The sequence below is a fragment of the Eulemur rufifrons genome, chromosome 8 (genome assembly GCF_041146395.1).
Source record: "Eulemur rufifrons isolate Redbay chromosome 8, OSU_ERuf_1, whole genome shotgun sequence".
NCBI lineage: Eukaryota > Metazoa > Chordata > Mammalia > Primates > Lemuridae > Eulemur > Eulemur rufifrons.
The window spans coordinates 22,281,197-22,306,576 of record NC_090990.1 but is presented as its reverse complement, the minus strand read 5'-3'; the positions used below and the strand labels follow the sequence as shown (position 1 = coordinate 22,306,576).

At 45.4% G+C, this 25,380-nt stretch overlaps 2 protein-coding genes across 5 annotated transcripts in view; one reads left to right on the top strand and one right to left on the bottom strand.

Annotated features, from left to right (window-relative positions):
• Positions 1-748: 748 nt before the first annotated feature.
• On the top strand, positions 749-19,576 carry SYNC (syncoilin, intermediate filament protein). 3 transcript variants are annotated; one of them, XM_069479718.1, is made up of 5 exons: positions 749-913; positions 5,209-6,385; positions 16,461-16,585; positions 16,754-16,830; positions 17,658-19,576. In XM_069479718.1, the coding sequence occupies exons 1-5, from the start codon at positions 861-863 to the stop codon at positions 17,666-17,668; spliced, it is 1,443 nt and encodes a 480-aa protein (XP_069335819.1). In that variant the 5' UTR covers positions 749-860; the 3' UTR covers positions 17,669-19,576. The 3 variants fall into 3 exon arrangements, with proteins under 3 accessions (XP_069335819.1, XP_069335820.1, XP_069335818.1); XM_069479719.1 differs by lacking the exon at positions 16,754-16,830 and having other exon boundaries at positions 17,658-19,185; XM_069479717.1 differs by lacking the exon at positions 17,658-19,576 and having other exon boundaries at positions 799-913; positions 16,754-17,213.
• The window catches only part of RBBP4 (RB binding protein 4, chromatin remodeling factor), a 19,446-nt gene continuing 13,322 nt past the window's right edge, over positions 19,257-25,380 (bottom strand). For both annotated transcript variants that reach the window (XM_069479721.1, XM_069479722.1), the window contains exons 9-12: positions 24,066-24,142; positions 23,898-23,955; positions 23,701-23,811; positions 19,257-19,844 (exon numbers count right to left, since the gene is read on the bottom strand). In XM_069479721.1, coding sequence (XP_069335822.1) covers positions 19,779-19,844; positions 23,701-23,811; positions 23,898-23,955; positions 24,066-24,142 — 312 coding nt within the window. In that variant the 3' untranslated portion in view covers positions 19,257-19,778. The remainder of the gene's footprint in view (positions 19,845-23,700; positions 23,812-23,897; positions 23,956-24,065; positions 24,143-25,380) is intronic.

Below are 25,380 nucleotides of genomic sequence, written 5' to 3'. Positions count from 1 at the left end.
CGTGACACTGGTGGACTGAGGACATGGGGGAGGGGGTATGCTCTGAAGTTGAGAGAAGCCAGGCTGAGTGGAGGTGACAGGTGGAGCCAGGGAGAGACCCAGGAAACCTGGAAGGGTGGGGCAGAAAGTTAAATATGGACTCAACCTTATAGGTATAAACCCCTCTGCAGTCCTCCCACTGTCCTTCCCTAACCCTAGCCAGGAGCCCCTGGGCCTAGGCTGTCCCCAAACACTCGGGGTGTGGCCATTAAGCCGCGCCCTGCCCCACCCCTTCACGACAGCTGCGGGGCACAGCACTGGGAGCGCCCAGAGGGTGGCGGTTCTCCCCCCGCCCCCGCCGCGCAGGTGGGGGTCGGAGGGCGCCAAGCTGCGGCGGAGGCTCCCAAACCCTTGCGGGCGAGGGGCGCTGGGTCCCTCTGAGCACCCGGCCCCCCGAAACCCCGACGGCTGGACTGGGAAGCGCTTTCTTGGTGCTGCAGAACAGCCTTCTTCCCCTTCCCCTGCAACCGGGATCCCGGGAAAGGAAGGGTGAAGGGAAGGAAGGTTCGGGAAGATCTTGGGCTAGCTGGTTTTGGAAAGGCCGCTAAGCCGCCTCCCACCCCCACCCCTACCTCTCCCTCACCCCCACCCCTAGCCCTGGCCGGTCCTGGGAGGGGCGGCCTCTCCCCGCCCCCAGGGCCGCGCGGCCGCTCTCTCCTCCCACGGCGGGAGCCCGGGCCAAGTGGGCGCGCCCGGCCCTGGGCCGGCCGGGATCCGGTGTCGCCTGCAGCTGGCAGTGCGGCGGGCGCGGGCGCCGGAGCGAGCGGCCCGCGGGGCCGGCTATTAATAACGCAGCGGCCAGAGCCCGGGGTCGCGCAGCCATGGCTAGCCCGGAGCCCCGGCGAGGCGGGGACAGCACCGCCCAGGCCGCGAGGTAGGACCGTCCGGGGCCCGGTCGCCGCCCCTTTTGGGAGAGGGTGCTGGACGCGTTCCCTTCCCCCACCCGCGGGCACCTTTCGCCCGGCTGCAGGGTGGTGGTCCAGCCGGGTGGGGCACCGGGCGGAGCCACCCAGTGAAGGGAGATGGGGGAGTCCAGGCAGGGGTCCTGGCACCTCCTTTTGTCTGTGGCTTTTCATAATATCCCTTCCCCTACTGCGGGCTGTGTGAGAATTAACCCTTTCAGGCTAGTGGGCATCAACCACTCAAATGCCATTTGGCCCATAGTGGCCAGAGACACTACTCGGGTTTTTCCTTCATTGCTTGCTCCAAATGTCAGCTGGAGACGGAGGCCTCCCATTGCTGAATTCGCTGTGTGGAAGCCACTTGGTGCAAGGTTGGGCATCTGCCAGCCTGAAGTTAAGAGTCTGTTCAAGCAGCTTGTTCTCTCCTGTGTGGCCTGGGATGGGGGCAGGGGAAGGACCCACTGTGCCAGCCGAGCAGGAGGGCCCTGGCTGGGCAGGGCAGTGGAGCAGAGGCCCTCCCCATCTATCCACACTGTCAGCTTAGCACAGGTTAGGGGGAAGGGACCTGTGGCTGAGGGGTTCGGGGTGAGGGCGGAGTATTTCTGCCCCAGGTCAGACGGTGGCCCTGGGTCTTCCCAGTGTCCCAAAATTTGGAGGTGCAAATACACACCTCCTGATATGCTTTCACTGTCACACAAGGGCACAAAGCTGAGCACCGTCTTACACATGTACGTGCCTGTACTGCCATCCACAAATACAGGTACACAGAGTCAGACACACTCCCAGCCGCAGCACTGATGGACAGGGTTGGGAGCTGCTAGAGTCCTCTCGGGACAGGGGCAGAGTGGCAGGGGCAGGCTGCCTGGGGCCCAGGGAAGCCGGAGGTCAGAGGCCCGAGCTGAGCTCCCTGTCTCTCCCCTTGGCCTCCCCTAATCTGCTTCTTTCCCTCTCCTCTCTGGGAGAGGCAGCTGTGTGAGGGCAGCAGCCAGCAGAGGCCTGGCACGGTGGGCAGGGTGACAGGCAACACGGTGTGTGGCAACAGCACTGCCTGGAAGTCAGGAGGCCTGGCTTCCACTTCTAGCTTTGCCGCTCAGCGTTGGGCAGATTTCCTCCTTGGAGCTCAGTGGGTCTCTGCCTTTCTTACAGAGCCCCGCCCTGGGATACAGAGCAGAATGACAGCTCTACTTGTCCTTAGGAAATCCACTCTCGGGGAGACAGACACACGCGCTTCTGTGAAGCAGGGCGCCAAGTGTGAAGACGTGCTGCACACAGAGTGCCCGCAGAAAGGCGGTGGAGTTGTTCTGGGAAACTCCTCACAGAGGAGATGGAGTTTGAGCAGGGCTTGAAGGATGAGTAGAAATTTGTTAGGTCAATAGATGGAAGTATATCTTGATGGCTGTGTGCCAAGCTCTATTTTCTGTGCTGTAGTTACCGCTTTGAGACCTCAGGCGTGCCCTAGGAGGAGAGTGGTAAACACTGCTGGCCTTCTCCAGGCTCCACCACTACCTATGAGGTGTGGAACCTCGAGTGGGTTCTTTATTCTGTGCTTTGGCTTTCTGCCCTATAAAATGGGGATAATAGATGAGCATTCTATAAATGAGTATTCATGTAAAATGCTTAGAATAGTGCCTTGAACACGGTGAAGTCATTCCAAGGTGGGGGGTTCGGAAGGAACACGATAGAGGGTTGTCCACCTGGGAACAGGGACTGCGCTCTGAGTGTCAGGGTGGGTCTGACTGGCTGAGCAGGTGCATCCTTCCTGGCACTAGGAGCTCTGCCTTCCCAGGTGGTACGGGCTGCTCTCTATCAGGTGGTGTTCAAGAAGCAGCATTTCTCAGCTGCACATTGTGGGCGGAGAGTAGGAGGTATAAAAAGTTAACAAATGCTCTGCGTTGTCAAGCATTGGGTGGCTTGCAGGAGTAATGTGAGATGAGACTAAAAAAGGTATGTTGATGCCACATCTTTAGGACCTTGAAACCATGCTTAGCAGTTTGGCTATTTATGGGTGAAGTGGAGCAACATGGCTCCCTTTATGTTGTAGCAAGCTAAATGTGGCACTGTAGAGAATAGATTGGGGTGATGGTCGGGTGCGGTGGCTCATGCCTGTAATCCTAGCACTCTGGGAGGCCAAGTCGGGAGGATGCTTGAGGTCAGGAGTTCAAGACCAGCCTGAGCAAGAGTGAGATCTGGTCTCTACTAAAAACAGAAAAAGTTAGCAGGGCATGGTGGTGCGTGCCTGTATTCCCAGCTACTCGGGAGGCTGAGGCAGGAGGATCTCTTGAGCCCAGGAGTTGGAGGTTAAGATGAGCTGTGATCACACCACTGTACTCAAGCCTAGGCAACAGACCTTGTCAATCAATCAATCAATCAATCAGTGTTGCCTAGTCCACCTGGAGAATGGTGATGTGTTTCTCTGTGCCGGAGAATACAGGTCCAGCAAGATGGGGAGGAACAATAATTCGGGTACACTTGAGTTTGAGGTGCCAAGTGACATCAGGTGAAGATATCTAAAAATGATTTCTTCTCTGGTAAAATGATGTGAATGAACTAGGTGATTGTTGAGGTTGTCCTCAAGCTTAAAGTTTTGGTACAGGTGCTGGCTTGAATGAAGGCAGCTATGTCTGAGGCCTGGTGGCTGCTCTGAGATGCAGGAAGGGAAAGCAGGGATTCATGGGGTATTAGACAGGAGGACAGAATACATAATGATTTAGAATAAAAATAATGTTTCTAGGGAACATTGAGCTAAGACAGAGCTTTAAAGCCAGGCTTGGTGGCTCATGCCTGTAATCCTAGCACTCTGGGTGGCCGAGGCGGGAGGATAGCTTGAGGTCAGGAGTTCAAGACCAGCCTGAGCAAGAGTGAGACCCCCGTCTCTACTAAAAATAAGAAAAATTAGCTGGGTTGGTGGCACGCACCTGTAGTCCCAGCTACTTGGGAGGCTGAGGCAGGAGGGTCACTTGAGCCCAGGAGTTTGAGGTTGCAGTGAGTTGTGATGACACCACTGAACTCTAGCCTGGGTGACATAGTGAGACCCTGTCCCCTGGCCCCCGCCCCCCCAAAAAAAGTTTAAAACCTTTTCAATACTGATAAATCAAATGCTTTGATACATGTGGCTTTTAATTTATACTTTATATCTCAACAACAAAAGAAGCTTCTTGAAAACTACACTCAAATTCAGTACACACTCTCTGAGTTTCGTTGCATAAGATAATCTCTTTTAATCTTAGTTTCCTGATCTATAAAATGGGCACAATATATGTAACTACCTCATAGAATTGTTGTGAGGACTATATGAGTTGATATATATAAAGCATCTAGAATAGGGCCTGGCACATAGTAAGCCCTTAGTAGGTTTAATTTATTATTTCCTTGGTATTTTATATTTTCAAAAAGTTGCTCAGAGATCCAAAGTAGGTAAGGTACATTTGAAACAGGAAAGACCCAGGCCATCTGAAGGCCAAAGAAGCAGGAGAGCCTTCCCCAACAGGAACTGATTCAGTGGCAGGCCATAGGCAGCTGGGTCAAGGAGCTCATATGTTGGAATGACAGAATCTGAATTCAAGAGCCTTTGACAGACTAGAAGGATGGGCCAATTCTAACAAGGCGAAGGATTACAGGAACAAGAGATGTGGCTTAAAAGCATTTGGTGTGGAAAAGTCTTGAGGATTTTAGTCAAACTCAGCACTTGTCAAGAATATGCTGGAGCTGCTCTAAATGCTAAGGAAACCTTGGCTGCCTCAACAGCAGTGTAGTGTCCAGAGACTTCACTGCTCAGAGCACACTTCGGGGACAACTTTCAATACCCATTCCCCAAGACAGTGATAATCCGGGGCCTGGTCAGAAGTGACCAAATTAGGAGGGTACTGGAAACCTTGGCATGTATGGAATAATCGAAAGATAAGTTAGTTATCTTTAAGTGTTTAAGGAACTTACAGGAAAAAGAAGTCATAATTGTCTAGAATCCAGCGGTAAAGATTGCAAGGAAGAAGGGTTTACCTCAACATTAGAATTTTATTATGGCTGTGGAACAAATAGTGGTGCCTCAGGTGACTTTCCTGTCCTTGAAGGTAGCAGAGACTAGGAAGTGGTGTGGGGATGTCATCAGGGGAGCCACACAGTGGACTGTGCTGTGTGTGGCGGGGAGGGAGCAGACAAGTGACCGGAGATCTGAGAACCTGATGCAGTATCGGCCTGGGGCTAATGGCACCCGTCACCAACCACCCTGGGATTGTGCCTGTCCTTTCACTTTCCATCATTTCTCTTGCAGGGAAACGAGAGCAGAGGCTCATTCTCCTCTTGAGGAGAACTCTGAATCCCTGAACGAGGCAGAGACCTTGAACCCAGAGGTTATTCTATCTTTGGAGGGGACCTTGAACCTAGAAGACATTCTCTACCTGGAGGACACAGGTGACCTTGACGAGACACTCTATGTGGAAGAGACTGAGAAGCCAGAGGAGACGCTGTACATCGAGGAGACCAGGCAGCCGGGTGATGAGACAGCGGAGGGGCCTGGGAATGCAGAGGAGACGCTGTACGTGGAGGAAACTGTGGAGCCAGCTGAGGTACAGTTTGCGGAGGGGCCTGTGGAGCCGGGAAAGCCCACGAGCCCAGAGCAGATTGTTTATGGGGCAGAGACAGTCACAGGAGAGGAGAAGCCTAACCCTGAGGACAGCCTCAGAGCCGAGCCGAGCCCCAGCACGGAGGAGAACCTGAGCATAGAGGACCTGGAATTGCTGGAGGGGCGATTCCAGCAGTGTGTCCAAGCCGTGGCCCAGCTGGAAGAGGAGAGGGATCAGCTCATCCACGAGCTCGTGCTGCTCCGGGAACCGGCCCTGCAGGAGGTGCAACGGGTCCATCAGGACATCCTGGCTGCCTACAAGCTGCATGCCCAAGCAGAGCTGGAGCGCGACGGGCTGAGGGAGGAGATCCGGCTGGTCAAGCAGAAGCTGTTCAAGGTGACGAAGGAGTGTGTGGCCTACCAATACCAGCTGGAGTGCCGCCAGCAGGACGTGGCTCAGTTCGCCGAATTCCGGGAAGTGCTGACTACTCGGGCAGCCCAGCTCTCGGAGGAACTGGCCCAGCTGCGGGAGGCCTATCAGAAGCAGAAGGACCAGCTGCGGCAGCAACTCGAAGCGCCCCCGAGTCAGAGCGATGGGCACTTTCTCCAGGAGAGCCGGCGACTCTCTGCCCAGTTTGAAAACCTCATGGCGGAGAGCCGCCAGGGCCTGGAGGAGGAGTATGAGCCTCAGTTGCTGCGGCTCCTGGAGAGGAAAGAGGCTGGGACCAAAGCTCTGCAGAAAACCCAGGCTGAGGTCCAGGAGATGAAGGAGGCTCTGAGACCCTTGCAAGCAGAGGCGCGGCAGCTTCAGCTGCAAAACAGGAACCTGGAGGACCAGATCGCTCTTGTGAGGCAAAAACGAGATGAGGAGGTTCAGCAATACAGGGTAGGCCCGCTGGGCATGAAAGGAACTGAGGTCTTTTAACCCGGGGAAGGGAAAGGTGACCGGAGTCCATGTCTTTGGGGCTGAAGGCTACTGTCACATGTAGGAAGGACAACTTGTTCTTTGGGGCCATTCACTCACTTCTTGCCTCCATTCTTCATTCATTCGGGCCTGTGGTAGGTGTTGAAAGTCATCCACACTCTTAGTTTGCAAAGCATTTTTACACCCGTTATGTGTTCTTTGCATTAATCCTGCAAGTTCAGTATTCTCATTTTTCATGCGAGGAAACTGAGGCTCAGCGAGTTGTAGTAGTTTGAACTCTGGTCTACCCAACCCCAAATATTTCAGTGCTCTTTCCGAGAAACCATTTTCTACTTCTAACTGGATAGTGAGTCACACTTGGGTATATATAGAGCAGCAGGGAATGAGGCGAGATGGAATGACTCCATTCTCTTCTCTCCACCCCACATTTATCCTGCAAGTCCCACCTATCCAATCTCTGCCTTAAAGTCTTCCAGTTTTGAGACTAGGATGAAATCTGTAAATCTCTACTCTTCATTTTCCTTTTTTGTGCATTTACCACCATCTTCCTTGTATTCAAATTATTTCTGATTAAGTGTGAGCTGTTCTAATCCCTTTTTAGAACATAGTGGGATATAAACACGAAATGCATAAACAATTACGTCGTCTCTCCCACAGACTGTGAGCTTGCAGAAGGTAAGGAGTATGTTTTATTTATCTCTGTTTTATTCTGTGCCACTCATGGCTCAGAGTACACCTCGGTTAAGTGCTGAGTTAAGTGCTGCTGGGCACTCAGAGAAGTGTGATGCTTTAGGCAATATTTTTGTCTTTTGAAACTTGTGTTCCTTTGGATAAACTTAAAAATCTGTGCCCTCCCAGATAGTCTTTTTCCAAATATTTTTCTTCTTACCCTGCAGGTGTCTCTTCTAGAGATAATGCTAGTTTCAGCCTCTCATGTTGAAAGCTGTCCTCAAAGGTGTGTCCATATTTACCCATTATAAAGGTCTTCAAATTGGCTGGCCATCTTGTGAGCAGGGACAGAGCTTGCTGAGTGGCAGGCTTCAGGACATGATAAAGCAGCAGGAAGTTGATTTTTCCTTTGGGAAAATGTCTGAAGGTGTTTTCTCCGGGGACTCACAGTTCGTCCAAGGATGAATTTTCCATCCGCTTGAGCAGGAGTAATATCCCTGACTTCCAGTGTTCTAGGCAGAGGGCAAGGAAGGCTGCGGGGGGGGGGGGGGGGGGGGGGGGCGGTGTCCCATCATCAATTTTCCAAGCATTCACTTACAGCTCCTATTTTAAACCTGAATCTCATCCTTGCCTTCCACAGTGTCCTGTGTCCCTGAGGCTAAAGCCTCTCAAATCCAGATTTTGAAGAAAATGGTTCTTCCCCTGAAACAGAGCACTGTGAATAAACGACTGTCATCAGGAAGAGCAGGGTGGTGGCTGGGGGCTGTCACACAGATTCATCATTCTGTTGCCCCCTCCTCTTTGGCTCTGTACCTGGTTTCTATGGAGCAGAAATCTGGGTCAAGGTGGGATGCAGTGGATCAAGAGTTGCTGTGCTTTGGGAAAAGCTGTGTAGGATAAGTCATGAGTTGAGTGGAATGTGGTTTTGCGGAATCAAGGAAAAGCTAAGGAGAAAAAAACCAAGTGGAGCAAGCGAGGGCAGCCCAGCTCTGGCTCAAAGGTGCAGGCAAAGCTCCTTGGGGAGGCCAATGTGGCTGGAAAAAAGGGTGGTGGCAGAGAAAAGGGAGCATTCCACACAGAGAAAGTGGTTTAGGGGATTTGTTCCAAGGGGTTATCAATCTCCAGCACAGGCTCTTTCCTGGTAACCCAGGAACTGAGAAGATTTGCACTAGGACACTTTATGAAACCCCAGAGTGAAAAGGGGCGCTTTTATGGACACGTAAGTCTGTAGGAGGTGGCTTTGGCTTGGAGCAAGGACAGCTGTAGCTGTATAAAATGGGAAAGGAACCGTTAGAGTTCTGCTCCTGCCCCCAACCCTCTGGTCCAGGTGTCCTCAAGAATAAAATTGGACCATGCAGAAGTTGAATGTGGATAAGGAGCTGAAAAAAATCTAGGTTGAAACTAAAAACCCTCAGCCTCCTCACCCCTCCTCCTCCAACCCCCAGGGCTGGGGATTATCTTCTAAGGAGCATCTCTTCCTCATGCTGCCTCTCTCAGGAGGGCTAAAGTCAAAGGCTGCCTGGAGGAGCTGCTCTTCAGAGTGAGGAGCTTCAGCACCGAGGGCTATTCATTCACCCCTCCTCCCTGCACTCCGTGGAACTCTGGTGACTCCCAGAGATTTGGATATACCCTTAAGGGGATGGGTCCCCTGTTGAAATGGCTCCATTCACTTCCCTGAAAACTTTGTCAAGCTTTCTGTCATCTGTAATATGAAAACAGTGAGACTGGGCACAGTGGCTCATGCCTGTAATCCTAGTGCTTTGGGAGGCTGAGGTGGGAGGATTGAGCCCAGGAGTTGGAGGCTGCCATGAGCTATGGTTGTGCCACTGCACTTCAGCCAGGATAACAGAGCAAGACTCTGGCTCTTAAAAAAAAAAAAAAAAAGAAAGGAAAAAAAAAAGAAAATACAGTGGGAGTTTGTCATAATATTGAATGTTTTCAAACTATGCATACTCTTACCATCCAACATCCTCCCCCCATTTTTTTTATTGGTTCAGTCTAGTGAAAGGGCACTTACTTATTTAGTATAAATACTGTCCTTAACAGCTAATACTCAAATAGACATTAATAACTCTAAGTCAGGGTAGAAAGTAATATGTGATTTAAGAGAGGTGCCGGTAAGAGAGTTATGGGATAATCAAATTATTTTTAGCCATTGGTTAAATCAGAGAAATTTTCGTGGAAGAAGAGGTGGAATTTGAGCTAGTTATTGTGCTGTCCAACAGAAATATAATGTAAGCCACATCAAAAAAGTAAAGAAGGGCCGGGTGAGGTGGCTCATGCCGGTAATCCTAGCACTCTGGGAGGCTGAGGCGGGTGGATCAGTTTGAGCTCAGGAGTTCGAGACCAGCCTGAGCAAGAGTGAGACCCCGTCTCTACTAAAAATAGAAAGAAATTAGCTGGACAACAAAAATATATAGAAAAAAAATTAGCCTGTAGTCCCAGCTACTTGGGAGGCTGAGGCAGAAGGATTGCTTGAGCCCAGGAGTTTGAGGTTGCTGTGAGCTAGGCTAACACCACGGCACTCTAGCCTGGGCAACAGAGTGAGACTCTGTCTCAAAAAAAAAAAAAAAAAAAGTAAAAGCTAGGCACAGTGGCTCACACCTGTAATCCTAGCACTCTGAGAGGCCAAGGTAGGAAGATCAATTGAGTTCAGGAGTTCGAGACCAGCCTGAGCAAGAGTGAAAGACCCCCATCTCTACAAAAAATAGAAAATTAGCCGGGCATGGTAGCTCACGCCCATAGTCCCAGCTACTCAGGAGGCTGAGGCAGTAGGATCCCTTGAGCCCAAGAGTTTGAGGTTGCAGTGAACTATGATGATGCTACTGCACTCTACCCAGGGTGACAGAGTGAGACTCTGTCTCCAAAAACAAAAACAAAAACAAAAAAAAAGAAATAGGTAAAAGTAATTTTTTTTTTTTTTTTTTGAGACAGAGTCTTGCTCTATGGCCTGGGCTAGAGTGCCGTGGCATCAGCCTAGTTCATAGCAACCTCAAACTCCTGGGCTGAAGTGATCCTTCTGCCTCAGCCTCCCGTGTAGCTGGGACTACAGGCATGCGCCACCATGCCCGGCTAATTTTTTCTATATATTTTTAGTTGTCCAGCTAATTTCCTTCTATTTTTAGTAGACACGGGGTCTCATTCTTGCTCAGGCTCATCTTGAACTCCTGACCTTGAGTGATCCTCCTGCCTCGGCCTCTCAGAGTGCTAAGATTACAGGTGTGAGCCACCATGCCTGGCCAGTAAAAGTAATTTTAATGTATTTTATTTAACCCAACATATCTGACATTAGGAATCTGGCTGCAGATGAAAGATGGAAAGCTGTTAAAGTTTTTTTTTTTTGACAGACTGTCACTCTGTCACCCTGAGTCGAGTCCACTGGTGTTATCGTAGCTCACAGCACCCTCAAACTCCTGGGCTCAAGGGATCCTCCTGCCTCAGCCTCCTGATTAGCTGGGACTACAGACATGAGCCACCATGCCTGGCTAATTTTTCTATTTTTAGTAGAGACGAGGTCTCGCTCTTGCTCAGGCTGGTCCCGAACTCCTGAGCTCAAGCGATCTTCCTCCGGCTTCGGCCTCCCAGAATGCTAGGATTATAGGCATGAGCCACCACGCCCGGCCTGCTGTTAAAGTTAAGCTGAACTGTAAAGGTAGGTTGGGGCAGATCACATTGTACTTTGAAATCCAAACTAGTGGAGTTTGGACTTTATTCAGCAATCAGTTGCATCATTAAAGTTATTTAGTCAAGGGAGTAACAGGATTGGCTCTCTACTTTTAGAAAGTACTGGTGGCAGTGTGTAAAATGGGCTAGAGACCCAGAGCAAGGGAGACTAATTAGGAAGCTACTCTAGGTAAGAGATAATAATGGTTGTGGGAAGAAAAGGAAGGGGAAGGGCCTGTAGGCAGTGGCTCACACCTGTAATCCTAGCACTGTGGGAGGCCAAGGTGGGCGGATCATTTGAGCTCAGGAGTTCAAGACCAGCCTGAGCAAGAGCAAGATCCCGTCTCTACTAAAAAAATAAGAAGAAATTAGCTGGACAACTAAAGATATATAGAAAAAAATTAGTCGGGCATGGTGGCACATGCCTGTAGTCCCAGCTACTAGGAGGCTGAGGCAGGAGGATCGCTTGAGCCCAGGAGTTTGAGGTTGCTGTGAACTAGGCTGACGCCATGGCACTCTAGCCCAGGGGACAGAGTGAGACTCTGTCACAAAAAAAAAAAAAAAAAAAGGAAGAGGAAGGATGCAAGAACAAATGCAGAATAATAAGCTTAGTGTCTGAATGGATGGGGCAGAGAAGTGAGAAGTCAAAGTAGGCTGAGATTCCAGGAAAAGATAACTAGGATGGGCTGGTGCGGTGGCTCCTGCCTGTAATCCTAGCACTCTGGGAGGCCGAGGCAGGAGGATCACTTGAGCCCAGAAGTTTGAGGCTGCAGTGAGCTATGATGATACCACTGCACCCTAGCTGGGGTGACAGAGTAAGACTCTGTCTCCCCACACCAAAAAAAAGATAACCAGGATTGTGATGCCATGAATAAGGAATTCTCTGGATTCGTTTTCTGACACAGTACCAGAGTTGTAGAATTATTTTACCCAGTGATTTCCAGCGATGTACTGGGTTAGTTTCAGATTTGATGATTTGTGCATTTTCCCAGGACTAGTCTATGAAACACTTTTTTTTAAAGAAGGGTATCACTATGTTGACCCAGGTTGGGGTGCAGTAGCTATTCACAGACGCAATCATAGCACACCATAGTTCAAACTCCTGGGCTCAAGCAATCCTCCTGCCTCATCCTCTCGAGTAGCTGGGACTATAGGTGTGCCACTGCACCCAGCTACTATGAAACACACTCTTGATATGAGCTTCTCCTATTGTTATACCATAATTAAAGTAGGAATCAAGGTCAGAAGGACCTAATCCTTCTTTCTGAAATGGCTTCCTAAACTGTTTGCCAAAGGTCTCCTATTCATCTGATTACACGGGTGCCCTTTTAATCTTTAGGCTGCACTCCATTCTTACTAGGTCTGCCTCTGTCATTACCTTCATTGTCTATTCATTCAGCATAGTTTCTAAGTGCCTACTTACTGTGTGCCAGGCAGTGAGCTATGTGCTGGCAACAGAGATGAGAAATTGTGTGTGTGTGCGCTCATGCATGCTTCTTCCCTCAAACAGGCTGCAGTCCAAGGATACCAGCTAAAATGAACTTTTTGTTTTTAGACAGAGTCTCACTCTTGCCACCTAGGCTGGGGTACAGTGGCCTCATCATAGCTCACTGCAACCTTGGAAACTCCTGGGCTCAAGTGATACCTGTCTCAGGGTGCCGAGTAGCTGGGACTACAGGTGCACACCCAGCTAATTTTTCTTCTTTTTTTTTTGTAGAGATGGGGTCTTGCCTTATTCAGGCTGGTCTCGAACTCCTGGCCTCAAGTGATCCTTCCACCTTGGTTTCCCAAAGTGCTAGGATTACAGAGGCATGAGCCATTGTGCCTGGCAGAAATGAACATATTTAAAAAAATCTAAGCACTGTTGATTTTTAAGATGCATCCTGATCTGAGATGTTAAAATGTGGAAAAGTCTTAGAATCAATGAAATAATATATTTGAATGTGATGAGCACTGTTAATTGTAGGAATAAGGTACTGTACCAATGAAACACGAAACAAGGGAAAATTTCATTGAGGATTAACAATAGTATGTACTTCAAGTTCTTTACACATAATTCACTTAATCCTTACATCTCTGTGATGTAGAGGTATTAGGTGTTTGAAACATGAGAAAACAGCGGTGAGAAAGCGAAGTTATTTGTCCAGGGTTATATAGCTTGGGAGTGAAGGAGCAAGGATATAACCCTGAGCAATCTGGCTGATGTCTCATCTCAACCACTACAAGATGCTGGAACTGAGCCTTGAAGAATGAATCCATTGGGCAGGTAAGGGAGAGGGATTCCAGGTAGAGGGAATAGCACCTACAAAAGCATGAAAACACAAAAAGATGTTGTTTTGGGAAGTGAGTACAATATGGCTGAATCATAAGGAATGTGAGATGTAGACAGATGAGGCTAGAATGGGAGGTTGGGACCAGATTCTAAATGGTTTTCTTTAGCCGGTGGTTTTCAAAAAGGCTTTCTCTAAAGCCATGGATACTTTCCCCAAAACAGAATTTTATAAGAAATGCCAGTATATAAAACAGATAAAAGTGGCATTATTCTCTAGCTGAACAGCAGCAGCAAGGGCACTCCAATTTGGCTTCCTCCTGGGGTTTCACAGAAAAGTTTGAAAACCACGAAGCCTGTATTTACGAAGGCAACATCCTGGCTCCATTACTTACGTAGCAACTTTGGAGAAATTACTTAACCTCTGTGGCTCAGCTCTCTCATGTGTAAAGTGGGATTAATATTCCCACATCATAGGGTTGCATGAAACTAGTTAATATTTTAACACTTCATATCATGTGTAGGGTGCTGGGCGTACTTAGAACCAGGAACCTACAGTCTGATAGGGAGTTAGACATGAATAAAAGGTAGCAATGTAAGAAAGTAGATGCTAAGACCCTTCCTCCCTTCCCCCTCCTCACAGCCACCTGTGCTTCAGCCATCCCAAAGTACCTGCAGCTCCAGTGAGCCCACTTTCCCACAGTTCCATACCTGTACATTGACTAGACCTCCTTTCCCTCTTTATTACTTATCTCTTATTTGTCCTTTAAACCCATTTTATTTCTTCCTGTAAAGTCCCTAACATCTTTAGTGTGTGATACCTCCCCCCTTTTTTTGAGACCGAGTCTCACTCTGTTGCTTTGGGTAGAGTGCCGTGGCATCAGCCTAGCTCACAGCAACCTCAGACTCCTGGGCTCAAGCAATTCTCCTGCCTCAGCCTCCCAAGTAGTTGGGACTGCAGGCATGCGCCCCAACACTTGGCTAATTTTTTTTCTATTTTTAGTAGAGATGGGGTCTTGCACTCCTGACCTCAAGTGATCCTACCACCTTGGCTTCCCCGAATGCTAGGATTACAGGTGTGAGCCATGGTGCCCAGCTTTTTTTTTTTTTTTTTTGTCATCTTGCCCAGAGTAGAGTGCAGTGGTATCATCATAGCTCACTGCAACTGCAAACTCCTGGGCTCAAGGGATCCTCCTGCCTCAGCCTCCTGAGTAGCTGGGACTAGAGGCAGGCACCAATGCCCAAGCTAATTTTTCTATTTTTAGTAGAGACAGGGTCTTGCTCTTACTGGTCTTAAACTCCTGAACTCAAGCGATATTTCTGCCTGGGCCTCCCAGAGTGCTAGGATTGCAGGCATGAGTCACCGAGCCTGGCCTCTGTCCTGTTTCTACAGCACCTGTCACTTATTATTGTTCTAGCCATTCCCCCTCTCTTGAGGTGAAGTTAGCTTTTCTGTCTTCAGCCTAAGTAGTACCGAGTAGAAAATTAAATCAGGAGTATCACCAATAAAAGTGCTACTAGAGATCAAATGTGGTTTTGGGGCCACTGCAGACAGACATGCAGTGGCCCCTGGGTAATTGGTATGTAGGTGGGGGAAGGCAGAACACAAGGGTCAGGCAGTCTAGGTGAGAGAAGTGGCAGGAGCAAAGGCACAAGGATTTGTGAGTTGGTCAGGCTAGAGGAGCGCTGTCCAGTGTAAGTAAGCAGCATGCAAGCCACAGATGTCGTTTTAAATTTTCTAATAGCAACATTAAGAAAATAAGAAACAGGTGAAATTCGCTTTAATATATTTTGTTTAACCCAGCATATATGAAATATTATTTCAACATGTAATCAACATCAAAAGTTGAGGTATTTTACTTCTTTTGTGCTTGTGCTAAGTTTTAGAAATTTGCTGTGTGTATGACACTTACAGCACATCTCAATTCAGACTAGCCACACCTCAAATGCTCAATAGCCACATTCGTGACCAGTGGCTCCTGTGCTGGACAGTGCGCGGCTAGAGGAAAATGTTCACATGGAAGAGTAATGGAGTTTCCAGCTGACGGTAGGGGTCAAACTAGGGGGGTCTGAATGTCACTCCAGAAAGCAGAAAGCCTTTAAGGATTTTGAGATAAAACAGTTTTTGGAAAGTTAACCGAGTGGTGTAGTACAGCGGATTAAGACTGGAGATTGAGCTCACTGCCCCTGTAGCAGCCCTTCCTTCGTCTCAGCGAGGCTGTTTTACCCCGTCACAGCTTTTTACCCCATCACACTGATGGCGCAGACCACGTTCCCCAACGTGTACTTTTGTGCCTCACCAAAACAGGTTTGCTAGATAGTGAAGTCTAGGAAATTGGGACAGCAGTATGCAGACGCCTCCCTTCAGATGACACACTCTTAGGCAGTAAGGCTGCGTCTCTCTGTGTGGTGTCAAGGCATGACTGGGCACTAAAAGGCCTGTGGACAATGTTGATGAAAGCTGAGATTCAGCCAGCGTACCAAACACATTCAGACGGATGTGCCATAGGTCCAATATCAAGGATGACTCAGAGAACAGATTATTTAGATCCTTAGCCGGCTAAGCCAGAGAGGACTTCTGACATCTTCCTTACCTTATTCCTCAGGCATTAATCCTAGGCAGAGACAATTTACAGAATGCATCCCTGCCTGGTTTTGGCAGAATAATAGTAATCTAAGGGCTTCCTGGGCATAGCATCTTCATCTTCCAATTTATAACTTTTGAACAAATTCAGTCTTTTTGTGTAAAGAAAAAAGGATGCAGGAAATTATGATAGTCATCATCTTCACTGATAAAGCATCTATTTGCATATATTAAGGTATACTAAATACTAAGTAGAGGTATCTGACTCCAAGAAGCTTCAGACACAAAAACTTTTCCTACAGACTAACAACCTAATGATCTTCTAAACATGGACTTCCGTCAGTTATACAACTCTTCTAGAATTCTAGCCAATATTTAAGAATAATTGCTTCCATAAAGACTTGGTTTCTTTCAACTTAAATTGTTTAACTTGTTAGTACTGTATTATAAAAACTACCATTCTCTTGGTGGAAACACGCATATAGAAGAAGCGTATGAAATTCTCAGGTCACCAACTGAAGGACCAAAATCCTTCCCAACGGCACTAAGACCATGAAACTAAAACCTCCCTCTGAGTACCCATTCACCCTCCCAGGATTCTATTAAGGAAGCAATGGTTAACAGACAAGACTCCTTTCAGGTCACCATTTTCAAAAGCATTGTCACTTTTTTGTCCATGATAATAACCTTGTAGTATCAGTTTCCTAACCCATGATATAAAGATATTCGCCAGCCTCGATACTGTTAGGAAGATTAAACAATGTACAAAAAAGTGCTTTAGAAGCTATAACGGACAATGTCAGATTTTTATTGTTTGGCTCATTAGAAATGTTCTTGCCCACCTCATGCAGGAACAGCTGGAGGAAATGGAAGAACGAAAGAGGCAGTTAAGAAGTGGGGTTCAACTCCAGCAACAGAAGAATAAAGAGATGGAGCAGCTAAGGATCAGTCTTGCTGAAGAGCTCTCAACCTATAAGTCAGTTCTGGCCCCTACCCAAATCTCATCTAACACTGGCTGAGATGATGGTGGGGAGGGCTCAGAGAAAATTTCGCTTAAACAGTGAAAAACAAAAAAGATTTGGGAAATTATTTTCAAATTGTGCTCATCCATGAGCAGATGGAAAATGGCTCTCTTTTTTTAAAGGGCTATGCTACCCAAGAGCCTGGAACAGGCTGATGCTCCCACTCCTCAGGCAGGTGGAATCGAGACACAGTCTCAAGGTGATCTTTGTGGGAGAGTGGTGCTTGCATTGTCACTGCTTTCCTAACTTAATACTAATTAATGCCTTTTTAAAAAAAACTTAAATGTGTGCCTAATGACAAGTCACAATCAACATATCTAGCCATTAGTTTCCTTATGAAATATTCAAAGGCTGGGTTTTGGGGAGAAGCGAGGAAGCTGTGCGTATTTCACGCAGACTTACTTTTAGCGCCTAGCAAATGAGCAATGAACTCTTCAGGATCCTTTCTGCAGTGTTTTATCATTATGTTCTCACATAAAGTCTTTTATATTATTCCCTTAAAGAAACTAAGGATAAAAGGATGTGTCAAGTTGTGTATCATATAGATGCCCATAAATTTTAGTCTTCATTTCCTAAACTTAAATCTTGGATACAAACTCACAAATAACTATTTTAACTGATGCTTTTCTTAACTTTCTTGGATTTTCTTATACTATATCCAAGTATAACCGACTATGTTTAATGTTTGAGAGATTATTATAACCTTGTAACTAAGGACAGTGATCTGCTAAATCCTGTCTGTGGATCAGACTAAAAGTACACTAGGGAAAAGACAATGAGAAAAATTTTAACTATCCCTTCTCAACACTATCACACAGGTTATCAGTCATTCTGTTTTGCAAATAGGAGGCACCCAAATATTTGCTGGGGAAAAGTCATCCCTGATCATATATAAATCACACTGTAGCAATCTCTCCTCAACATAGCCTGCACTAACTAAACCTCAGAAGTTCATTGTTATAAACCTACTGTATTATTTCAAGTTGCAGAAACTATAAACTTATTCTTTTTTCTCTAACTTTACAGGGGCTGTTTAGAAATATATGGCCAAATCTGTAACCCAGAAACAACAAAAAAAACCTTCTTAGCAAAGGATCACTAAGTGCCCTTTGGACATACTTTCCTCCAGACAGACAAAGGAGTGCCAGAGACTTGGCAAGCAATTCATCCTGTGAAAGTTGCAGATACTGGCTGACTCGCTTAAACAGATTCTAGAGTTGGCTGGAGGCAGAACACCAGTCAACGCTAGCTGGATTCTATTTCATATGCTGCTGGTACTGATCTCAATGCACTGAGGAAAGGAAAAATGAGCCTCCTGTCTTCCAGCAGCAACCCTCACGTATACGCTGAGTAAAGGATGAATGTATGGACACAACCTGAAGTATTATGAAAAATGTATCTTGCCTTGTCATGACCCAAACTAAAAACATTTTTGGGGGAGGACAGGTGGGGTCAAAAAGGCAGCCAATTTTCATTACATGGGTTTACAATTTGAATTCTTTTGTGCCACGGGTGTTAGATTTTAAATGAATCCTTTTACAAAATTTACTTTTTCTTAAAGGCCATGCTGACTCAGTTTACTCTTAAAATTGTGTCAAGATAATTTTCACTATACTCTATAACTAGACTTGGAGATAAGGAACCAATCCAGATTGGAACCTAATAGTTAAGGCTATTCAGATTTCCCCCAAAGATCTTACCTCATGGAAGTGATTTTGGGTCAGACTGATTTACTTGGTTTAAAAAAAAAAAAAACCAAAACCACAAACTGTTTAGAAAGAACCAGGTATTTTATCTGGTTATGGCACTTGGTGATAAAGGCTTTCAGGGCCTATTAATTCTAACCTCTAAGTACAGGCCCCAGTGAAAAACGTACTGGGGAGATTCAACCTCTCTCTGAGAAAAGGTTCAAGCACCTTTTCCAAATTTAAATTTTGCCTTAAATTCTCTCTACCACACTGCCTTTGACACATTTGAAAAATCCATGTTCTCTAGGGATAGACTTCAAAAACATGTTATTTTATCAAAGACTAATCCACGCCACCTCTGATTCAGTGTTTTATGTCTTTCACTTTTCCTGGGAAAGAGTAAAGGTCTTTTCTATAGCTCTGGGTGGGTCTATTATATTTAATTCTGCTTCTGACAGTCAAAGACCACGGAAAATAACTGTCATTTGAACTCTTTCTAGAAGCCAGACTGGTGTTTGATGGACGTTATATACTAAATAAAACCCATCAGCATGGGGTTATGTAGAAAAGCAATTTATTCCATTTTAAGCACTTACACAGTTAGTCATGGAGAGTAACAGGCCTGCTGGTGAAACAGGTCACCCAAAATGGAGATGGCATCAAACTAGTGGTCAAGGGCTAACTCCTAAAAAAAAAGCAACTCTTATCAAGGATTAATTTAATTTTAAAAACAAATACAAGTTATTGATTCACTCTTCTCAACTTGACAGTCTACCTATGGTAACTGTCAGGTAAAAACATACATCTTTACAACTTGGTGGTCCCAAGTTTAAAAAACAAAACAAAAACCATTTCACAGAAAGGAAAGAAACAATATGAAAACAGCTCAAGAAATACACTAACGAGCAAAAATATATGGGGAAAGAGGAACGTGTAGTTTTGACTTAAGAAACTGAGACTGGTCTACATAGGAAAATGTGCATCCTGGAAAGTCAGGTGTGAAGATTCTAGAGTAGGAATCTATGACTTGAATCTCCCCTATTTCCTGAATAAAAATGAAACCTTGCAATATTTATACTTCATGGCTCAGACACCTACCTCATTTGGCTCTATTCCTTACTCTCTAGCCTTTACTTAAATGAGTCTGAAAAACTTGGGGATATAGCATAAGAAGAAAAATAATCACACAGAATACTCCCCTTTCTGTGGCTACTTATAGACCTGGGTTTGTTACTAGAAAATTCCTGAAGAAAATTTAAGCCTGTGGCTTTGCTGAATCAAGTCCCCCAGTTAATATTTAGAAAACACCCACTGTTTGGGCTAACAGCATTGTTGGTGGTACCTATTATATAGAGGGATAGCCGAACAAAGTCTGTGTGTCTCAAAACCAGTGTTAATCAATCTCAGGGTTGAGAGGAAAAAAAGGGGAGCCTAAAAATCACAAGAAATGCAGACATGTCTAGGACCCTTGTCCTTCTGGATCCACGCTTCCTTCAGGGTCTTCATCATTATAAATGTTCTCTGCCTGCCCCAAAACAAGAAAAAGAGAACAGGGTATTTAGTAAACATGAACTCTACTTATTGAAGTCAAGGTTTCAACAACAGATCAGGCCAGGGGGCCAGACATTTAAGTATTTTTACTCTATGGCTTATGGGCCATATAGTCTGTGTTTCACCTATTCAACTCTGCCGTTGGAGGACGAAAGTAGCCAGCTATAGTGGGCATGAATCAAGAATTAGTATGGCTGTACTCAATGAAAATAGGCAGCTGGTCCACAGGCCTCTGGATTAGGACATTCCCACAAAATTAAAATTTGGATATCATTTGTCTTGACAACCAACATTCTCAAGTCCTTTAACCAGATGTTATTAATAATAGCCAAGAAGTAAAAAAAATTCAAATGTCCATCAACTGATGAACAGATAAAGGATACAGCCATACAACGGAGTATTATTTAGCAATAAAAAGGGAAGCTAGTCTCATATTGTATGATTCTATTTATATAAGATGTCCAGAATAGGCAAATCCATAGAGAAAGTAGATTGGTGGTTGCCTGGGACTGGGGGGGACTATGAGAAAAATAGGAATTGATGGCTAATGGGTTTCTTTTTGGGGTCACGAAAATGCTCTCAAATTGACTGTGGTGATGGTTACACAACTGTGAATATACTGAAAACCACTGAATTGTATACTTAGAAACCACCCAAACCATTTGTTCCAAATCTCAATTTATAAATATCTTTAAAAAAACTGGGCGGGGGGCAGTAGCTCATGCCTGTAATCCCAGCATTCTGGGAAATCAAGGTTAGAGGATCGCTTGAGCCCAGGAGTTCCACGCTGCAGTGAGCCAGGATTCTGCCAGTGCACTCCCGTCTGGGTGACAGTGAGACCCTATCTCTAAAAAAAAAAACAATAAAAAACCCCTACTCTTGTATAAAATAAACCCTATTTCTGCTACTTGATGGAATATCTACATCAAAAGGCATAATCCTAAATAGAGAAACCATTTTCACTGGAGGAAAATGCACTGTTCTTAGCACCTACTGTGCACAAATCACTACGCTATCTGCTGCACAGGATGGGACAGTCTTGTCTTTAAAGAGCTTGTGATCTGACTAGAGATTAGGAATGCATACAACTTCGTGATGTTTCCTGGCACCACCTCTTATACCACTTGTGTGTTGTCTTTTCTCCAAACACCAACTGGGTGTCCAACAACTCAATCCTATTCTGATACTGACTGCCTGAAGTTAGGATCAGACAAGACCGCCCTCACATTCAGAAGCCAGTTGCAAGTACCGGGTACCTAAGCTACCCATGCATGTCCATCCAACTTGGATACATGTTTAGGAGTTGCCAGGACACCATCCTCAGGTTTGATAATTTGCTGGAATGACTGACAGAACTAAGGAATGCATTTTACTATTACTGGGTTTTATCATAAAAGAGGCAACTGAAGAACCAAATGAAAGAGATGCACAGGGTTAGATAGGGAGGGGGTACAGAGCTCCCTTGAAGTCTCCTGGTATGCTACCTTCCCAGCAAGCCAAGGTGTTCACCAACCTAGAAATTTATCAAATTAAGAGTTTTTATAGGGCTCAATCTCCAACCCCTTACCCCCAAGGTTGGTGAATGAGACTGGAAAGCTCCAATCCTCTAAACAAGTGTTGGTCTTTCTGATGACCAGCTCTACCATGAGGCTATCTAGGGGCCCCACCAGTCACTACAGTAGAATAAACTCAGGTGTGTTCCAAAGGGGATCATTATGAGTGACACTCCTATCACTCTGGAAATTCCAAAGGTTTTTTAGAAGTTCTGTGTCAAGAACAGAGACAAAGACCAAATATTTACTTTTTATTATATTAATACTGTAACAATTACAAAAAGACTGAATAAACTAACAATCTGGAATGGAGACAATGGCCTTGGAAGGGATTTAGTTTAAACTCCTACAACATTCCCACAGGAACTACTAAAATACCTTTAACTGACAGGCTATCCAAGGCAGCCTTTTTTTTTTTGAGATAGTGTCTCACCGTGTTGCCTGGGCTAGAGTGCAGTGGCATCATCATAGCTCACTGCAACCTCAAACTCCTGGGCTCAAACAATCCTCCTGCCTCAGTCTCTCAAGCAGCTGGGACCACAGGCACACACCATCATGTCTTGCTAATTTTTCTATTTTTGTAGAGACAGGGTCTTGCTCTTACTCAGGCTATTCTTGAACTCCCGAGCTCAAGTGATCCTCCCACCTCGACCTCCCAAAATGCTAGGATTATAGGTGTGAGCCACCATGCCTGGCTAATTTTTTTTTTGGTAGAAACAAGGTCTTCACTATGTTGCTGCTCAGGCTGGTCTTGATCACTTCAAGTGATCCTCCCACCTAGCTCCACAAAGTGCTAGGATTATAGGCATAAGTCATCAGCCCCAGCCTCATTTTACTTCTGTATCTTCAATTAATAGTGCTGTTAATTTTAACAAAGTTCAGATTAAAACATTCCTTCTCACGTTGAGTCAAAAACTTTCCCCTGGAGCTTCTTCCTGGCTCAAGATCTACCCTGAGACAACAAAAGTTTCTACTGATTTATTTTCATTTATCAGACTAGCATCATTCAAAAGTTATGCAATTATTAAAAAAAAAGTGGTAAAATACACATAATATAAAACTCACCATCCCAGCCATTTTAGATGTACAGTTCAGTGTATTAAGTACACTGACATTTGTTGTGTAACCATAACCATCCAGCTGCAGAATGCAATTGTTCTTTGTATTAGTGTACATTAAACATTAGTTATTTTTATTAAATTCTAAGTTCTCTGAATATTCAAAGAAGGGTAATCACCTTAAACTAGGATAGAGGTAGGCAATGTTTTTTTTTTTTTTTTTTTGAGACAGAGTCTCACTCTGTTGCCCAGGCTAGAGTGAGTGCCGTGGCGTCAGCCTAGCTCACAGCAACCTCAAACTTCTGAGCTCAAAGGATCCTCCTGTCTCAGCCTCCCGAGTAGCTGGGACTACAGGCATGCGCCACCATGCCCGGCTAATTTTTTCTCTATATATATTTTTTTAGCTGTCCATATAATTTCTTTCTATTTTTAGTAGAGATGGGGTCTCACTCTTGCTCAGGCTGGTCTCGAACTCCTGAGCTCAAACGATCCGCCCACCTCGGCCTCCCAGAGTGCTAGGATTACAGGCGTGAGCCACCACGCCCGGCCGGCAATGTTTTTGAAATCTAAATAGGTTTCATGGAGAAATGGTAGTATTTTCTTTTCTTTTCCGACAGGGTCTCAACTTGGCTGCCTGGGCTTGAGTGCAGTGGCATCATCATAGCTCACTGCAAGCTCAAACTCCTACGCTCAAGCAATCCTCCTGCCTCAGCCTCTTGAGTAACTGGGACTATAGGCATGTGCCAAAATGGTAGTATTTGATGCACTATACTTCCTTTGGATATGTATGTTTCCATCTGTAAGATGAGGAAAGATGTGAGAAACATCACAGAGGTAGATGATATAAAATCTGGTAAGTGATCTAGACCTAGAGGTGAATAGACGTGGGAACTCCTGAATTTTCAAGTGTGGTTAGCTGGGCAAATACCAGCTCACTAGGCCATAGAGAAAAAGGAAAATCAGGAGGAGGAAAGGGTTTGAGAAAGGAGAAGTGGGAGAGAAGATTACTTTTGTTTAGCTGAGTTTTAAAATACCAGTCAACCAGATAAAGGTAAAGAGCCAGCAGTTGAAAATGATCATGTGCAGACAAGCACTAAAGTCACAACTGACAGCAAACTGACCAGAGATGACGGTTGTATTCTGTATTCATGAAACATACAAACATAAAATGACTGTCTCATTTATCTAACCTCTCCCAAACAAAAGACCAAACACTCACCATCTGCCACACTTGCATGATATTGTCTTCTGATACAGAACAAATCACCCAAGGTTCATTGGGATTCCAGGAGAAATCAGATATCTTGGCAGTGTGACCACCATGAATAAACTGAAAGAGGGAAGGAAACAGAGATAAGAAATGCAGATATAGGACATTACAGACTGTTTCAATACTGCTCAGTGCTTGTAACATACCAACAACTCTGGTGGCCCATCTTCTGCATCTTCTGGGGATTGTTCCTCTCCAATTTTACTAGCACAGAAAGATCATTTTAAAAGTTAAAAGAGATTTACCCTCAGTAACTACCTTTATAAAGTCAAAGGAAAAAATTCCATGGAAAGAGTAACTAATACAAGGGTTACCTTAAATCCCAGACATTCAGTCTGCGATCAGTACCACTAGAAGCCAAAATAGTCTCATTGTGAGGTGACCACTGAACCTACACATAAGAATGAAGGAAACAGAAAGGCTGTAAGTTAGAAAACCAAGGGAAATAATACCTAAAATGATATCTAACAATTTCATCACAGAGAGAGAGTATGTCTGTGAGAGCGAGTGAGTCCCACTATGTTGCCCAGGCTGTACTTGAATCCCTGGGCTCAAGGATCTTTGCACCTCAGCCTGCCGAGTAGCTGGGATTAGTCACATGCCACCACACCTGGCTTCATCTTGTATTTTTGAAGATTACATCTTACCTATTCTTATTGTCTAATTCTGGCCTCTAGCCAAATGTAATCCAATTTTGACCTAAGAACTAAAGTACAGATGACCCCTACACAGTAACTATTTTTCTAAATATTTACTTTGAATTCTATATCACATATAAGGCTAATTAAAAATGACTCCTTACAACAGTGATCTTATTAACAAGCTAGACAAAAACTACTATATATGCAAAAATCACATATACTGTTACCAAACATGGCAATAAAATGCTAGCCTCATTGTAGAGAGAAGAGAGCTTAAGTGACCAGCAGTTAGAGAAGAATTTAAATACTCTCCATGCAGGAACACTACCACAAGCAAAGACAAAGAGAAAGAGACAGGACAGGGTGAAGACAAAATCTTCACTGGAGCTGGCTGAAAAGTAGAAAACAAGAGACCATGTGTGGAGGAGTATGATTCACCTAAAGCTGAGTTCAGATGCCATATTCATCCACCAGAATTAATCTTTACCACCCTCAGGTTCATAACACTTGAGAAAATCTTTTATTACAATAATTTCTAAATACGCCTTTCTGTACTATAAAACTTTAAGTTCTTTAACAACAAAGACTATAATGTATCTCTCACGGTACCCTAGCAATGAGCTTTGAACACAGTGTGACAATTATTTTTCAACTGAGTCAGGGTTTTGCATGTTACGAAAGAAGTTTAAATTGATGAGGCAGAAAACATGGAGCCCGTAGTTTTGGCTTAGACTAACAAGAAATCAATAGATAATGGCAAGCAATAAAGGATGAATGACAGGAAATAAGGGAAGAAACAAATGAGTGATGGGAGCGGGCTGATAAAATAATTAGGCACTAGGATTTCTTTTTTTTCTTTTGTAGAGACTGGATCTTGCTATGTTGCCTGGGCTGGTTTTAAACTCCTGGCCTCAAGTGATCCTCCCCCCTCAGCCTCCCAAAGTGCTGGGACTATAGGCATGAGCCACCATGTCTGGCCCACTAGATT

Excerpts from the sequence above, each read along its gene's own strand:
- SYNC (XM_069479717.1), top strand. The coding sequence starts at position 861 with ATGGCTAGCCCGGAGCCCCGGCGAGGCGGGGACAGCACCGCCCAGGCC. Across the intron at positions 914-5,208 it reads AGCACCGCCCAGGCCGCGAG|GGAAACGAGAGCAGAGGCTC; the intron begins GTAGGACCGTCC and ends TTTCTCTTGCAG. Across the intron at positions 16,586-16,753 it reads GAAGAGCTCTCAACCTATAA|GGCTATGCTACCCAAGAGCC; the intron begins GTCAGTTCTGGC and ends CTTTTTTTAAAG.